At 44.9% G+C, this 13,321-nt stretch overlaps 1 protein-coding gene across 1 annotated transcript in view; it reads left to right on the top strand.

The window, feature by feature from the left end:
* The window catches only part of LOC109906947 (RNA-binding motif, single-stranded-interacting protein 3), a 228,496-nt gene that overhangs the window by 129,004 nt on the left and 86,171 nt on the right, over nucleotides 1–13,321 (top strand). The window contains exon 5 of the mRNA XM_031793820.1: nucleotides 10,599–10,756. Coding sequence (XP_031649680.1) covers nucleotides 10,599–10,756 — 158 coding nt within the window. The remainder of the gene's footprint in view (nucleotides 1–10,598; nucleotides 10,757–13,321) is intronic.

The raw sequence follows: 13,321 nt of genomic DNA, 5'->3' as shown, positions 1-13,321 counted from the left end.
TTCATGCATGTGTCTCCCTCCCGCTCTCTCACACGCACACACACACACACACACACACACACACACACACACACACACACACACACACACACACACACACACACACGCATACACACACACACACACACACACAATCCCAGCAAGCTGTTGTTGAGACATGGGGAGATCTCAGTGAGACACAAGGGCAGGTTGTTAGTTTGTTAGTTGACTCAGTGTATCATCAGCGTCCGCGTCAAACACATTATCTATCTCCTCCAGCCTGGAACAGGACCTCTCCTCTCACAGGCCATTTAGATGCTAATTAGACTGTTACAAGCAGCCGTCCGGCCCCTTAACGCAGGTCATCTGGTGCTAATGAGCCAATGAGACACTACAGTCATATGGCAACAATGATATCCTGTTGGTCTGGCTCTGTCTGAAGGGAAGTGGCACTTTGAGGTTGACACAGGGAAATTGCAAATAAGTGTTTGTTTTGTCTATTTAGTATGTTATTATCACAATTTATACAGATATGATTGACTCTTATTCCGTCATTGGTCTTGGGTCTGTGTTGACAGTTATGGCCATCCACTTTGGAACAAGTGTTTTAATTAATACTTTTAAGTGCTATCCTATGGGTCCACATTGTAGATTTTGTTGCAGGACTTTTACCCAAATACATTCAATTCAAAATATTATTATATGAAAAGAGAAAAACAAATTGTTTTGTAAATATCATAGTTTCTATATACATTACTTCTGACAATCAAATTGCCGTATGTTAAATGATATTGTGATGCATTCTGACTGTCAGTGTGCTGACACAACACTTCCATTATTACTTTTGTATTGCTTTTGTTTGTGTTTGTGCCGCAAAATAAATACATTTTCAATATGTATTTCAATATCTCAGGGCCTCAGTCATGCCACATTCTCCTGTGCTCTTGTGTCATTGCTGGATATTGATGTGGCGGTGTGAAGTGTGCTATTTCATTTCTGTTCCATTTGATGTATGATGTTTGTGTCGCAGTAAAGGCTTGTGTGCCAATCTCGGTGTTGCCTGAGAGTGTCGACACATTAGGGGGAAACAAATGAAGCTTTAACTCGGCTTAGTTATTCTATGTGTGCTTTGTGAAACAAGCGAATGTTATTAGCTTGGCGGTGTAGAATTCTTAAGCGAGGATTGCATTTCATTTGGAGAGTAGGTGATGGAACAGAAGAGAGAGAACGTTTGTGATTGACGATGCTGTGGCATCCAAAATGGCTCATTGTTGATTTCATGTTGTATAACTAATAGTTGGGGACCCAACAGTGCGTACGGCCCAGTACATCAACAGGGGCCAAGCTTCCTGCGATCCAGGACCTATATACTAGGCGGTGTCAGAGGAAAGCCCCAAAAATTGTCTGAGATTCCAGTCACCCAAGTCATAGACTGTTTAACTCAGCTACCGGACTGCAAGCGGGATCGGAGTGTCAAGTCTAGGTCCAAAAGGCCCGTTAAGAGCTCATACCCCCAAGCCATAAGACTGCTGAACATTTGATCAAATGGCCACCGGACTATTTATATTGACACCCCCTCCATTTGTTTTTACACTGCTGCTACTCGCTGTTTATTATCTATGAATAGTCACTTTACCTCTACCTACATGTACAAATTACCTCGACCAACCTGTACCCCCGCACATTGACTCGGTACCGGTACCCCCTGTATATAACCTCGTTATTGCATTTTTATTATGGTACTTTATATTATTTTTTGACTTTTGTTTATTTGGTAAATATTTTCTTAACTCTTTCTTGAACTGCATTGTTGGTTAAGGGCTTGGAAGTAAGCATTTCTACACAAATAAAGTTTGATTTCAGCTCAGGTGATGCAAGTACAATGGTTAAACGTCACTTAAAAAAATAACAAATACATTCTAATGAGACCATGTTGCAGAATAACCTCTTCCTGTGTGTCCTTTATTAAAAATACATATTGGTAGCAGAAGTACCCGTTGTGTGTATGTTTGAGTGCCCATGCATGTGTATGTGTATGAGTTATCGAATAAGTTTGCCTTTCAGTAAACAGTGAAGATCCCTGACCCAGAGAGTCTCGGGGTCCACATTCTTAACACAGCCATGTGCTGGCAGACCGGCCAAGCAGAGGGGTCTTACAGACAAACCCTTTGAAGTCACGAATGTTCGTGGCTCATTTGACTTATCCACAGTGGAGACAGCACGCATGGGGACTTTAAGAGCCTCGAACCCCATCCGGCGCTGCTCCACGGAGCGCTATAAAAACACATACCCAGAACACTAAAAGGGCCGATGAAGCTGGACACCCATCCCCTTTGGGGGTTTGTCAGGACAGGGTCACCCCGTTTGTAGTTTATGGGGTCCTTGTGACCCAGAGAACCATGGGTCTGCACCTCGTTGGAAAACTGGAATACATTTGACATTTGAGTCATTTAGTAGACATGCTTATACAGAGCGACTTACAGGAGTAACTAGGGTTAGGGTGCCTTGCTCAAGGGCACATCGACAGATTTTTCACCTAGTCGGCTCAGGGATCTGAACCAGCGACATCTGGGTTACTGGCCCAACGCTTTTAACCGCTAGGCTGCCTGCCGCCTTAAGTGTCTTCTACCAAGTTCAGAGGCTGAACTAACAGGGCTCACTGTGAGCAGTCATTCATTGTGCTACCTCAGCAAGAACTCCTGCATTTTTTAATACAATTCCACAGAAAATAACTTCAAGCCTGTAGTCTATTGAGGCCACTGTGGGCCTTGCCAAGGTTGTTTCATAAGTGGTATTTAATATTTTTTTTTTTAACCAAATGTCATTTCAATAGCATCAAATATCGAATGTAGTGTCTTGAAAACAGGAAAGATTTTGTAGCCGTTTGATACTCAAGGAAACAGAGCATCTCAATCTTCCCTGATCTATGAGATGAAGTAGTTCTTTATATGCCTTCGAACTTCAGAGTTGGCTTAACGTTGGACCAGCTAGCTAGCTAACAAGCTTGTGTGTGCTGAGCGGCACCAGAAGTAAAATGTTTAAACAACGTCTTACCAATGTGAAACGTGATAACTATATTATCCTTAACTAGCATTGAAAAGGTTCATCCGTTCTATAATAAAAAAAAATGTATCTCTAATTTCTGAATCGTGCTTGTAATGGCAGATTGCCTTACACATGCACACACGCTGGCAAAGATTTTCAGCTGGCAGGCAGACACTGGAATGATTTTCTGAGTGACATAGTGAGGGATTAGCATTGGCACTTTAGTGTTTTCTTTGTGGGACTGGGAAAAAAACAGTCCCACTTGCTGTGTGGAAGCAGAGAGAAGAGTCTATGGCTTGGGTGGTTGGAGTCTTTAGCGATTTTCCGGGCCTTCCTTTCTGATCTAGAGGGCCTGGATCGCAGGGAGCTCGGTCCCAGTCCCTGAGTCTTTTCCCCGAAAACCAAAAGAAAATAATGACATTTTCTGTTCTGTTCTCTGAAACGGTTCAAACCCTTGCCGAGAACTGGAATGCATGGATCATATAGTCAATATCGGAAAAGATACACCACCCCAATCTCTCCGACTTTGTTGAAGATGAGGCTTTCTGAGCTGGATAGAAGGGATAGTGAGATGGAGGCAGAAAATGAGAAGTACAATTTGAGCTGGCCAGGTTATCTAGGCCGAGACAGGTCCCCTCTCTGAGTGAATCATCTATAATTTACAGCCATGTCTCCTGACGGCGTGATGTAGGGAGAGGTGCCCTCCTGGTCAACACAGGAATCAAACACCAAGTTGCAACACGCCCTAAACGAATCTAAACGAATGACCACCCACCAAATGATGTCAACAAACAGCAATTCAATCTCCCAAAAATGATATCATGAATGATGCATTAGGGCTGAGAATGAGAAAATGCATTTGCCAAGAACACAATGAGCTGTTGTAGCAACACCATCAATGGGGGAGGGGGGAAATACGGTAAACGCATTATGAGAATGGGCGAGAGATTAGTGATGTTGTTTCACCTTGGGAGATGAGGAAGCATCATGATTATAGACATAATAGGACTTAATGAGACCGACCTGGGATTTGATCAAATAAAAACCTATTTTGTCTGCCTGTTTAAGTCCTTGCTGTGTGTCTGTGCTTAAGGAAGAGGGGTGAGGCCATCCAGCACCCGGCGCCCATCTTCTTCCATGTTAATAATGCATTTTTGATATGAGCTCCACATGAAATTTTAATCTCTGGAATATTAGCTCACCAAGGGAGACACAAAATCTAATCAGTGGCCGTGATTAAGCGCGGGTGAAGCACATATTGACCCATTTAAATTCACATTAACCCGCCATCAAAATGTGTGAGGCATGGTACTGATGGCTGCTGGGATTGAGAGGTGTTATGTCTGTTTTGCTGGGATACGGTCCGATCGTCTCCCACGTTTACATGCCGGTGTAAAGGAGAAAATGAGAGCGGGAGGAGTGCGAGAGAGGTTGTCTTTACAGGTTCGCTTCACCTGGTTAATAGTTGTCATGCTGCTAATGTAAAGGTTCATGTATAGATTGAGGTATGTTTAAATGTATGTTTGATGTGAACTCATCATCTTAGACGTTCACATTGAACAAAGATTGCAAACGATATGGGATTTCTTGTCGCCATTCCATTTTTTTTCAGATATTGCTAGCCGTTATTGAGACACGTTGCAGGCCCTCAGTGTTTGTACGAGTGTGTACATTTGCTTTTTATTACTTACATTCAGCACAACCGCATGGCACGCCGTGGCATATTCCAACACCCGATTTGCCATCCAAACTCTCTCTGCCCAATAAATATTTCCCATCCCAGGATGGTAACCCAGCCCACCTCCCGCCTGGATGATGCCTCTTAGCCTAAAAACAACCCTTTCCGCCTGGCTGGCGGGCTGACCCTTAATAATGTATCACCACCTCTTGTTCCCTCGCCTGGCATCTAACATCTTCGGCAGATTAGGATTAAGCAATAAGGCCCGGGGGGGTATAATATATATAATAGTACCAGCTACCTATTGTCCCGTAGGTGTCAGTAAACCATATCCAAATGCGTGTTGGAGGAGGCCGATGCTGTGGTGGTGCTGGGTGGGCTCGTGGAATTAAAGAGTGTTAAGTTCAACTGAACACCTTGCTGCCTCACAGGGGGGTGGTCGGACACCCTCAGCTGTCACTGACATAGATTGTTGCGCTCACAGGAAGGGGAAGAACACTAGGTCGGAATGAATCTGATGGATTAGACTAACAGTCCGTAGCAACGCATGCTCATTTTAGGATAGGGCTGTTTTTGTGGCAGAGTGGAGGAGTGGATTTGTCCTGGCTGGCTGTAGCTAAATGAAATTGAACTGTCATTGAGGTGAACTAAAAGGTTCAGCTTTTCACTCTGGTAAATGGTCAGTTGCAGACTGCGTCGAGATGTGACTACATGACATTACATTGACATAACGACTGGAGCAGTTGAATGGATCAGTTGTATGTCGTATATGGCGGAAAGAAAACCATACGTTTGTGTATTGCCTCGTTATTAGTGTGTTATAGTCTTACCGTTATGGCTTAATATCAGGCAGGCCGTTTAGGTGCTGTTTGTTTTTAATGTGCAGTAATTCAAAAGCAAATGGCCGCCTTGGGGACGACACAAATGTTCTGCCTCTCATCTCTTTGTTTCTAATAGAAAGCATGGATTTACAATGTGGATTTTGTCAGCCCCCTAGTGTGGAGCATAAGGACCTCACACATTGCTCACTCTCTCTTTTTCTCTCGTGCTGTACTCAGGGACTATGTGAGAGAGAGTGTACGTGTGAACTATATTTATGCAACTGTCTGTGTACATTATGCATGTGCTTGCATTGATGCCTGAGTGCTTTGTGTGTGTGTGTGTGTGTGTGTGTGTGTGTGTGTGTGTGTGTGTGTGTGTGTGTGTGTGTGTGTGTGTTTTTGAGGGGGGAATCTGTACTCTCACATAATTCTACAGCACCTTTTTTAAGACCTAGATCCCCTCACACACCCTTAACACACTTGTCTATGTGGCTGTCGAGAGAGGGGACGGTGCAGCGGACAGACAGAGAGAAGAGTGGCGGCTGGGACGTGTTTGACAACAGACGGGGGGCTTGATCCCAACGCTTGGGGGTCTGGGATGGGCCGGGGGGGGGGGGGGGGGGCTCACGAACGAGTCTGTCTGACTGGCAGCTCTTTGTTCCGTCGGCTTTTTTTCTCCAGCTCCTTCTGACAAATTTAACCCGGGGCTGCTTTTGAACTGAGGGGATGTATTCGTTCACTTTCTCCCACGCCCTCTCCCGTCTCCCCATTTGCCTCTCTCTTTCTCCCCTGTCTCCCTCCTCTATGTCATTTCCCACCTGGTTGGTGGAGCTTTAAAACAGGTACCACAGACCTGGGGTTCCACAGTAGACCCCATTCTACTCTAGCTCTCCAGCTTTCTCTCTGGCGACACACGTGAGAAAACATCAAACATGTCCACACAAACATAACTGTTTTGTTCCTTAATAGCCTTCCCCAGACCATAAAAACTAAAACACTACTACCCCTCCTCTAGCCACCAGCCATTGTTTTGGCCCCCTCCTGTGGCTGGGAGTGGGGGGGGGGGTCATCCAATCTCCTTGTCTCCCTACCTGGGGAACCGTGAGCTCCCTTTACCACCCCAAAGAGAAGAAACAGCCACCGGACGAATCAGAGAGCCTGTGGAGCCAATTACCCAGCATGCTCTAATCCTCTCTCTCTGAACAAGAGGGGGAGGGATGGAGAGGTAGGGCAGTCAGAGCACCGGTGTAGTGTCAAATACACTGCCCCCCAGTCAAGATGCACCTCTGTCTGTCTGTCTCTTCTCACTTTTAGCATTTCAATGAATACAAGCTGGATTGCCTGGAGGCAGACCGTGAGCGCTGTTAATGGCCTTATCCTTAAGGACTCTTTTATGTGTCATACCTCTCTCCATGTCATGTCAGAGCTCATCCTCTCTATCTCTTTCTCTCAACCCCCTTCCCTCTTTTCCTTCCCTCTCTCTCGTTCTCTCATTCTCTCCCCCGTCTCTTGTTCTCTCTCCCTGCCCTACAACGAGGTAATATTCATTGAAATTATACTGAGGTAAACAGAGCAGACCCTTAATATGACAGAGGCTGTCGGTTCGGGCGCTGCGTGCCATCCGTCAGTGGAAGTGATACGGGGCACCGTCATCTTCCTGATGGCAAGGTGGAGGAATTATCCCCATCAAAGAGCCCATACAGCCTGCAGGCATCCCATTAACCTTCCACAGCACAGCTCAATGGCAAGGAGACACTTTGCCAAGGCCCCTGCAAGCAATGACACACACACACACACACACTCATCCCCTTGTACATGCACACATTTGCTGATACATAGACAAACACACACACCATGACACAAACTTAGACAAACATACACACACATACACATTCACCTCAATTACTTTTTCATTTATGGCCCGAAAGCTGAGCATATGCAAAATTAAATCTCCTGGAGGAATGGGGCCGGCCCATCTCACCTTGCGTCAAAACGCACTCCTTTCCAATCCTCCCTCCAACCTTTTCATCTGGAAGGAAAGGCAACAGCAGGGGGTATTACTGGGTGTGTGAGGCAGAATGCCATCAAAGCGGAAATTTAGTGAGACGTCCAAGTGTAAAAGAGCTCCACATGTTAATCCCTCTGCAAACGCTGTGCCGCCCGTTAACACACACACACACTCACGCACGCACCCACACACACACACGCTGACACACACACACACACGCACACAGTCCTTCACGCCCTACTCATTGGCTGAACCATTTTGATATGAGCTAATGCATGTCTAACTATGTGAACCAGTTTCTGCCTTAATATTGAATTTAGAATTTATCTGACATAATTCTGAATACTGGCCCTCTGGAAATCAATGGGCTGTAATGGAATACAATTGTATATAACTAACTTCTAATTAAGAGTTGTAGACCTTTCTGCACCACCTCATGCTACCTACATTAAGCTGTACCCCCCAGTAACTCATGAATACACTGGAAACCATGTAAAACATACTTTAGCATGGACCCCTTACAAAAAAAGATTGTATGAGTTGAACTGCAGTTACACTGCAAAATTACTGAAATTTCAAAAACGGTCCTATTTTGGACACAGTATTTGCAGTGTATTGCAGTTATACTGCACTCTGACTGCAGTCTTTATTTGTAAGGGACAGAATGGTGTTAAACCACCAAAACAACAAGGTCTTGTTATTTTCCCTGAAATCTGCTAATTGAGTTCCTGGTTAGAAGAAGACTAATGTTTTCCTGTTTTTTCAGCATGGGTTTTAATCAGATCCTCCATGTCCTGTTCGATAAGACACTTAATTAATCAGAGAAAAGACTGACAGTCGGACGGAAACAGGACGGCTGAGATACTTCCTCTGCTCTCTATCGATAACACAAAAAGAGGGAGGAAGCAAATAGATAGAGAGAACAAAGCAAAAAAAGACAAATGAGAGAGGGAAGAAACAAAAAGAGAGAGAGAACAAAGCAAAAGAGGGGAAAAGAGAAAGAGGGAGGAAGCAAATAGATAGAGAGAACAAAGCAAAAAGAGACAAATGAGAGAGGGAAGAAACAAAAAGAGAGAGAGAACAAAGCAAAAGAGGGGAAAAGAGAAAGAGGGAAGAAGCAAAAAGAGGGGAAAAGACAAACGAGAGAGGGAAGAAACAAAAAGAGAGAGAGAACAAAGCAAAAAGAGGGGAAAAGAGAGAGGGAAGAAGCAAAAAGAGGGGAAAAGAGAGTGAGGGAAGAAGCAAAAAGAGGGGAAAAGAAAGAGGGAAGAAGCAAAAAGAGGGGAAAGAGAGAGAGGGAAGAAGCAAAAAGAGAGAGAGAACAAAGCAAAAAGAGAGAGGGAAGAAGCAAAAAGAGGGGAAAAGAGAGAGAGGGAAGAAGCAAAAAGAGGGGAAAAGAGAGAGAGGGAAGAAGCAAAAAGAGAGAGAACAAAGCAAAAAGAGGGGAAAAGAGAGAGAGGGAAGAAGCAAAAAGAGGGGAAAAGAGAGAGAGGGAAGAAGCAAAAAGAGAGAGAACAAAGCAAAAGAGGGGAAAAGAGAGAGAGAACAAAGCAAAAAGAGGGGAAAAGAGAGAGAGGGAAGAAGCAAAAAGAGGGGAAAAGAGAGAGGGAAGAAGCAAAAAGAGGGGAAAAGAGAGAGAGGGAAGAAGCAAAAAGAGAGAGAACAAAGCAAAAAGAGGGGAAAAGAGAGAGAGAACAAAGCAAAAAGAGGGGAAAAGAGAGAGAGGGAAGAAGCAAAAAGAGGGGAAAAGAGAGAGAGGGAAGAAGCAAAAAGAGAGAGAACAAAGCAAAAAGAGGGGAAAAGAGAGAGAGGGAAGAAGCAAAAAGAGGGGAAAAGAGAGAGAGGGAAGAAGCAAAAAGAGGGGAAAAGAGAGAGGGAAGAAGCACTGAGTAGAAAATAAGAAGTGCCCAAGGCTTAGTCACAGTTTGTTCCCTCTACCTCTGAAAGAGGCCATTTTAAAGGGGTCATGTCTGTTGATGTCTGGGTTGGGTTTTGTCATTCCTCTCTGTGGCTAAAGTGAAGTACCATGTTTAGGTGTTAGCCCTCAGGGTTGTTATCCTCCTAGCCTTCTAGCAGCACAGCACTGCTTGCTCTCATTAAGGGAATGGGAAGAGGCTGCTGGTAAAGTGGATTCCTTGGCTGGTCATTCTTCTCTGTGGCTAAAGTGAAGTATCATGTTTAGGTGTTAGCCCTCGGGGCTGCCAGCTAACCTGCTAGCTATACCACAGCACAGCTTGCTCCCATTCAGGAGAATAGAAGACGCTACTGTTAAAAAATGTATGCCTTGCCGTGGCTGCTTGTACTCCAGTGTGGCCCTGGGTTCGGCTGGCTAAAAAGTGTGATGAGATGTGATAGATGAGTGCTGGTGGGTGTCCAGACTGGCCATATTGGAGAGATGCAGCTGGCCCGCTGCCAACCTCTCTCCCTGGCTTTGCCCCCTCCAGCTGTGCCCCCACTAGCTAGCTAGAACCCTCTGGCGCTACAGACCACACACACACATTAGTGTACACTTACACACTCACTGGTGTACACATACACACATCGGTATTCAGAAACACATAGACAAACAGACAATAAAAGGCCACTAAAATGTGAAGTTTTGTCACACAACACAATGCCACAGATGTGTCAAGTTTTGAGGGAGCCTGCTGACTGATGGAGCAATTGACATGCTGACTGCAGGGATGTCCACCAGAGCTGTTGCCAGATAATTGAATTTTCATTTCTCTACCATAAGCCACCTCCAACATCGTTTTAGAGAATTTGGCAGTACGTCCAACCGGCCTCACAACCGCAGACCACATGTATGGCGTTGTGTGGGCGAGCATACCCCTACCTTTTTTAAAGGTATCTGTGACCAATAGATGTGTATCTGTATTCCCAGGCATGTGAAATCTATAGATTATTTAAAGCATAACTGATACATAATTTCTAACACACTTCCTCGTTCTCTCTGTTTCCTGTGCATCTGTCTTTGTGTATGGTTCTGAAACCAAGTGGCCCAATGTTGGGACAGCAAAGCTCTCTGAATCTAAATCTGAATCTCTCTCTCTCTCTTGCTCCACAGCAACAGGAGCAGGACCCCACCAACCTGTACATCTCCAACCTGCCTGTGTCCATGGATGAGCAGGAGCTGGAGAACATGCTGAAGCCGTTCGGTCACGTCATCTCCACGCGAATCCTGAGGGACGCCAACGGGGTCAGCAGAGGGGTCGGCTTCGCCAGGTATGTATGTTCTGGAACTGGTGTAAAGTACTTAAGTAAAAATACTTTAAAGTACTACTTAAGTCGTATTTTGGGGGTATCTGTACTTTACTTTTTATATTTCTTGACTATTTTTACTTCACTACATTCCTTAAGAAAATATTGTACTTTTTACTCCATACATTTTCCTTGACACCCAAAAGTACTCATTACATTTTGAATGCTTATCAGGACATGAAAATAGTCAAATTCACACACATAAACAGAACATCCCTGGTCATCCCTACTGCCTCTGATCTGGCGGACTCACTAAACACACATGCTTCGATTGTATATGATGTCTGAGTGTTGGAGCCCCTGGCTTTCCGTAAAGCCATCTGGTTCGCTTAATATAAGGAATTTGAAATTATTTATACTTTTACTCAAGTAGAATTTTACTGGGTGACTTTTACTTTTTCTTGAGTCGTTTTTCTATTAAGGTATCTTTACTTTTACTCAAGTATGATAGTTGGGTACTTTTCCACCACTGCTTGCTGGAACACACACACTCACGCCAAAGACAGATTCTGTATTGCCTGAAGAGTGTGTATGTGTGTGTTTGGGGTGAGGGGTGCATGTGTGTGGAGTGGTAGTGCGTGTATGTGTGGGGCGGGGCGGGGGGGGGGGGGTTCGTGAGATATTGACACTTGTGTCTGCATAGCATTATGCTACTTGTCTAGGCTCTATTTTCCTCCTGTAAAATGAGACTTTACCCTCCTATCCCTTCCAAGTCACGTACCTTCCTCCTCATTCTCCACACTGCTCTCATTTCTCTCCCCACAACACAACACTCCCGGCTTGTTTACCCAGAGGAAGGTGTTCATGAGAACAACAACACCATCTTGCAGAGATTTCTCTTAATCAGCCCGTGCTGCAGTCCCCTCCTATTCCCCACTCTATTACAGTGGGTTACAGAAGGATTGACAGGCAGACTCCTGCAGATCAATACACACACACACACACCAACACAACAGCTCAGCGCAGGCTAACACACTCCACCTGTTCAAGTAGGGCTGAGTGGGGAAGTAATATGATGGGGAAAGAGAGGAGTGGAAGGGAGAGGCAAAATCAGAGAGATGCTTAGGGAGACTGTTGAGGAAAGAAGAACAGAGAGATGCTTAGGGAGACTGTTGAGGAAAGAAGAACAGAGAGATGCTTAGGGAGACTGTTGAGGAAAGAAGAACAGAAAGATGCTTAGGGAGACTGTTGAGGAAAGAAGAACAGAGAGATGCTTAGGGAGACTGTTGAGGAAAGAAGAACAGAGAGATGCTTAGGGAGACTGTTGAGGAAAGAAGAACAGAAAGATGCTTAGGGAGACTGTTGAGGAAAGAAGAACAGAAAGATGCTTAGGGAGACTGTTGAGGAAAAAAGAACAGAGAGATGTTTAGGGAGACTATTGAGGAAAGAAGAACAGAGAGATGCTTAGGGAGACTGTTGAGGAAAGAAGAACAGAGAGATGGGGGGGGAGAAAGTCCATAGAGCGGGAGAGCAGAAAGAGGGATTGGGAGTGAAGAAATAGGGAGTGAGCAAGAGAGATGGAAAGGCAGAAGGAGAGAGCGAGAGAGACTAGAGTGCATCCAAAATGGTAGCCTATTCCCTATATAGTGCATATATTCCCTGGGCTCTGCTCAAAAGCAATTCACTACATAGGGAATATGGTACCGTCCATTTGAGGTTTAAACAATCAGTTGTTGAGAAAGAAGGCCCCAGCCTCTAGTCCACAGATGTTGAGGGACAGAGGGGCATTAGAGAGAGTAAACCTTGCTAAGTGTTTCTGCACTCCTCCATCACTGTTATCAGAGCCCATTACTGGGGGCCTCACAGCTAATCACTGTGGACATGATCACCTGATGTCATTAACCATCAGGCCTCCCTGCCTCACAGAGAGGAGGCAGAGCAGCCAGGGTGGTTGACAGGGGTCCGTCAGACCTGAGAGAGCAGGAGGGAGGGGTGAGGGAGATGGGAGGGTGGAACAGAAGGAGAGAGAGAACAGGTTGTAACAGAGTGAGAGAGTGAGTCTGTATATAGACATAATGTGGCACTTGAAATGTATTTATTCTTTTGGAACTTTTGTGTAATGTTTACTGTAAATTTATTATTGCTTATTTCACTTTAGTTTATTATCTATTTCACTTGATTTGGCAATGTTAACATATGTTTCCCCTGCCAATAAAGCCCCTTAAATTGAATTGAGAGAGAGAGAAAGAGAGAGAATTGAAATGTAATTGAGAGAGAGGTAACGACTAGTTCTAGAGGTAAAGACTAGCTCTGATCCAACTACTCATAGGAGATACATTTGACCAGTTAGAAATCAACCCCTAGTTCCACTCGTGACAGAAGTTCATTATTGCATATGGTTTGTATGAAGTGCTTTGGTAGGGCGAAGGGTTTATTTAGAATTAGGCAGAACAGAGAGGTTACCTCTGCTCTATACAGACGCTCCTCTGGGACCTCTCTCCCGTTGGGAATAGCAGGAGGGAAGGAGGGAGGTTCTGAACTGAGAGTGTGTGTAATTGTGTCTGTGTGTGTGTGTCTGGGGCGCGTGCG

Source organism: Oncorhynchus kisutch, linkage group LG17 (assembly GCF_002021735.2).
Source record: "Oncorhynchus kisutch isolate 150728-3 linkage group LG17, Okis_V2, whole genome shotgun sequence".
NCBI classification, from domain to species: Eukaryota; Metazoa; Chordata; class Actinopteri; order Salmoniformes; family Salmonidae; genus Oncorhynchus; species Oncorhynchus kisutch.
Note: the sequence above shows the minus strand (reverse complement) of the source record. Positions and strands in the feature narration are given on the sequence as shown.